The 3,375-nt window shown below is 45.0% G+C and overlaps 1 protein-coding gene across 1 annotated transcript; it reads left to right on the forward strand.

Moving 5' to 3' along the window:
* Positions 1–342: 342 nt before the first annotated feature.
* On the forward strand, positions 343–3,202 carry LOC121938923 (xanthine dehydrogenase/oxidase-like). Its single transcript, XM_042482072.1, has 6 exons — positions 343–537; positions 1,239–1,296; positions 1,972–2,068; positions 2,260–2,368; positions 2,639–2,765; positions 3,038–3,202. Exons 1-6 carry the CDS (start codon positions 451–453, stop codon positions 3,169–3,171), a joined length of 612 nt encoding a protein of 203 aa, XP_042338006.1. The 5' UTR covers positions 343–450; the 3' UTR covers positions 3,172–3,202.
* Positions 3,203–3,375: the final 173 nt, after the last annotated feature.

Here is a 3,375-nt window from a genome sequence, read left to right on the forward strand (position 1 = left end):
CTGTCTCATCGTGTTTTTATTTTACTGTCTCGTCGTGTTTTTATTTTGACCTCGGCTCTGACCTTTGACCTCAAGGTCTGAGCCGAGCTGTGAATAATTAGCCTGAACCAGCGAGTGTTATCTGAGGTCAAAGGTCACCTCCTGAGTCTGATCCAATCACATCTCGTCTTTTCCCAAACGCACGGCCCATCCTGAGACTCCTGAGCAGTGTTTGTGTCATGTGACTGATGTCCCCTGGTGTCTCCTGAGGACTCCTGGACGCAGACTCGGTCCTGTTTTTGGCTCGTGGTGTTTTTTGTTGTTTTCGGGGGGGGGGGCAGGGGGTCCGTGTGAGACAGCAGGTCCCTGAAGGACACACCCCTGAGCGCAGGGTCCTCCCCTGAGCGGAGACGCTCCGGATCAGTTCACACAGACAACCAGAGGACACAGAGGACAGGAGACAACAGGGACATGAGCAGGATCACAGCCGATACCGAGACCCGGCCCGGGTCCAGGTCCGGGTCCGATGAGCTCGTCTTCTTCGTCAACGGGAAAAAGGTAAAAACTGTTTGAATTAAAATCAGCTGATTTTTAAATGCAGTTCTGTCATGATTTGATCTGTTATCTCTGAATTTAACCCTTTGACCTCTGAGCGCACAGCTGGGATTTCTGTTCCATAATTTACAAGAAATATGTAGAGTAAAGAAATTATATTAAAGAAACAGAACTGAAAATGTCTCGGGACAGGCAGAAAAAAATCTACATTTTTATTCATGACGCATATTTAAAGTTCTGTCACAGAATCATTTTCTTTTTCTTTTACTTTTGACCAATTTCCTCGTAAAAGTTTGGGTCATTTCTTCCTCCGTAACTCTTTGCTTCCTCCCCTGTTTTTGTGAAAAGACAAGTCCGTCTCCTGCGGACTCAAAGGGACAAACTGAGACGTTATTATCAGCGTCTCTGATAAAACCGAATATCGAATTTAATCGTGTTTCTGTGTCGCTGCCGTCTGAAACTAACAGAAACGAGACGGAGGATTTAATCCGCAGGTCAGAAGAAAAACCAACAGAAGCAGATTTTCGTGCATCGATCAGACGATCGGATTCAAAATCGAAAAGTCAAACTTGTTTCTCTTCAGAAGAAAACGAGCCGCAGACTCTGGAAAAGTTTAATCAAAAAAGTTTTAGTTTGTTCTTTTATGAATACAGTGAAACTCAAACAGAGAATTTAATGTTTTATTTTGAAAATCTCTCCTGCAGATCGTCGAGAAAAACGTCGACCCGGAGACGACCCTGCTGACCTACCTGAGGAGGACACGTACGACACACACACACACACACACAGAGTAACACACACACACACAGAGTAACACACACACACACACACGCAGAGTAACACACACACACACACACACACGCAGTCACACACACACACACACACACACACACACACACACAGAGTAACACACACACACACACACGCAGTCACACACACACACACACACACACACAGAGTAACACACACACACACAGTAACACACAGTAACACACACACACAGTAACACACACACACACACACACACAGAGTCACACACACACACACACACAGAGTCACACACACACAGTAACACACACACACACAGTAACACACACACACACAGAGTCACACACACACAGTAACACACACACACACAGTAACACACACACACACAGAGTCACACACACACACACAGTCACACACACACACACACACACACACACAGAGTCACACACACACCTCTCAGAAGAATCGTTTCAGACTCTGAATGTTGATTTTTCATCGACTGAAGTTCAGTTTGAAACATTTGGAGGTCAAATGTCTCTGAGAGACTCGACTCTGAAGACCGCCACGCATCCACGAGTTCACTGTGTGTGTGTGTGTGTGTGTGTGTGTGTGTGTCTGTGTCTGTGTGTCTGTGTGTCTGTGTGTCTGTGTGTCTGTGTGTGTGTTTAGTGGGTTTAACTGGAACCAAACTGGGCTGTGCTGAGGGCGGATGTGGAGCCTGCACCGTCATGCTGTCCAGATACCAAACACACACCCAGCAGCTGCTGTATCCTTCAACCAGAGAGAGTGTGTGTGTGTGTGTGTGTGTGTGTTACAGTGTGTGTTACAGTGTGTGTGTGTGTGTGTGTGTGTGCGTGTGTGTGTGTGTGTGTCAGCTGCAGGTCATGTGCTCCTCTATCTCTCATTGCTGATTTCACGGCTCATAAAAACACAAACTGTCTTCAACTTAACGTTCAGTCATCACGCCGTCAACGCTTGCCTCGCCCCGCTCTGCTCACTGCACCTGGTCGCCGTGACGACCGTGGAGGGCATCGGCAGCGTGGCAAGAAAGCTACATCCTGTCCAGGTAAAGCTACATCCTGTCCAGGTAAAACTACATCCTGTCCAGGTAAAACTACATCCTGTCCAGGTAAAACTGCATCCTGTTCACATAAACTTCAGTGTCTCTTCTTTGATTTTTGATACAGTAGAGACAATTCTGTCTCCTAGGTGTCCTTGCAGAGACAATTCTGTCTCCTGTGTTTGACGTGTCACATCTGTGACCTCAGCAGCTGATTGGTCAGAGTCCTCTGTGTGTTTTCATTGGTCAAATGCGTTTGATGTTTCTCGTGTTCAGGAGCGAATCGCGCGAGCTCACGGTTCTCAGTGTGGGTTCTGCACTCCGGGGATCGTCATGTCCATGTACGCTCTGCTGAGGAACAACCCCGCGCCCACCATGGCCCACGTGGAGGAGGCCTTTCAAGGTGCCGTCAGCTCTGTTATCCACAGTGTATCGAACAGGGACACAAACACCCAAAAAACAAACAAACAAACACCCAAAAAACAAACACCCGAAAAAACAAACACCCAAAAAAAAACAAACACCCAAAAAACAAACAAACACCCAAAAACAAACAAACACCCAAAAAAACAAACAAACACAAACACCCAAAAAACAAACAAACACACATGAAATTCATTATGAAATACTTGTGTTAAATATTACAGAAAAACTAAGAGAATTATTATTTTTCAGGAAATCTGTGTCGTTGCACCGGATACAGACCAATCCTGGAGGGATACAAGACTTTCACTGTGGTGAGACGGTCACGCGTTCACCTGGAAACACACAATAACACACACAGTGTTACACCTTTAAAGGCTTTTTGACCCACCTGAGTGACTTTGCAAGAAATGTCCCACAAATTATAAAAAAATTAGTAACAAGACAAGAAAATGACCTAAAAACGGGTTTTAAAAAAGAGGGGGAGATAATTAGAAAATTATCCCCAAAATAGGGAAAATGTCCACAAAATGACATGTTAATTTATAAAATTTTATATTATAATCGTTACAGAAAACACCATTAATATT

Source organism: Plectropomus leopardus, unplaced genomic scaffold (genome assembly GCF_008729295.1).
Source record: "Plectropomus leopardus isolate mb unplaced genomic scaffold, YSFRI_Pleo_2.0 unplaced_scaffold3786, whole genome shotgun sequence".
NCBI lineage: Eukaryota > Metazoa > Chordata > Actinopteri > Perciformes > Serranidae > Plectropomus > Plectropomus leopardus.

Bases quoted from the DNA above. Each gene is read 5' to 3' on its own strand.
- LOC121938923 (XM_042482072.1), top strand. From the start codon at position 451: ATGAGCAGGATCACAGCCGATACCGAGACCCGGCCCGGGTCCAGGTCC. The intron at 538-1,238 runs GTAAAAACTGTT...TCTCTCCTGCAG, and splicing joins TCTTCGTCAACGGGAAAAAG to ATCGTCGAGAAAAACGTCGA. The intron at 2,369-2,638 runs GTAAAGCTACAT...TCTCGTGTTCAG, and splicing joins GAAAGCTACATCCTGTCCAG to GAGCGAATCGCGCGAGCTCA.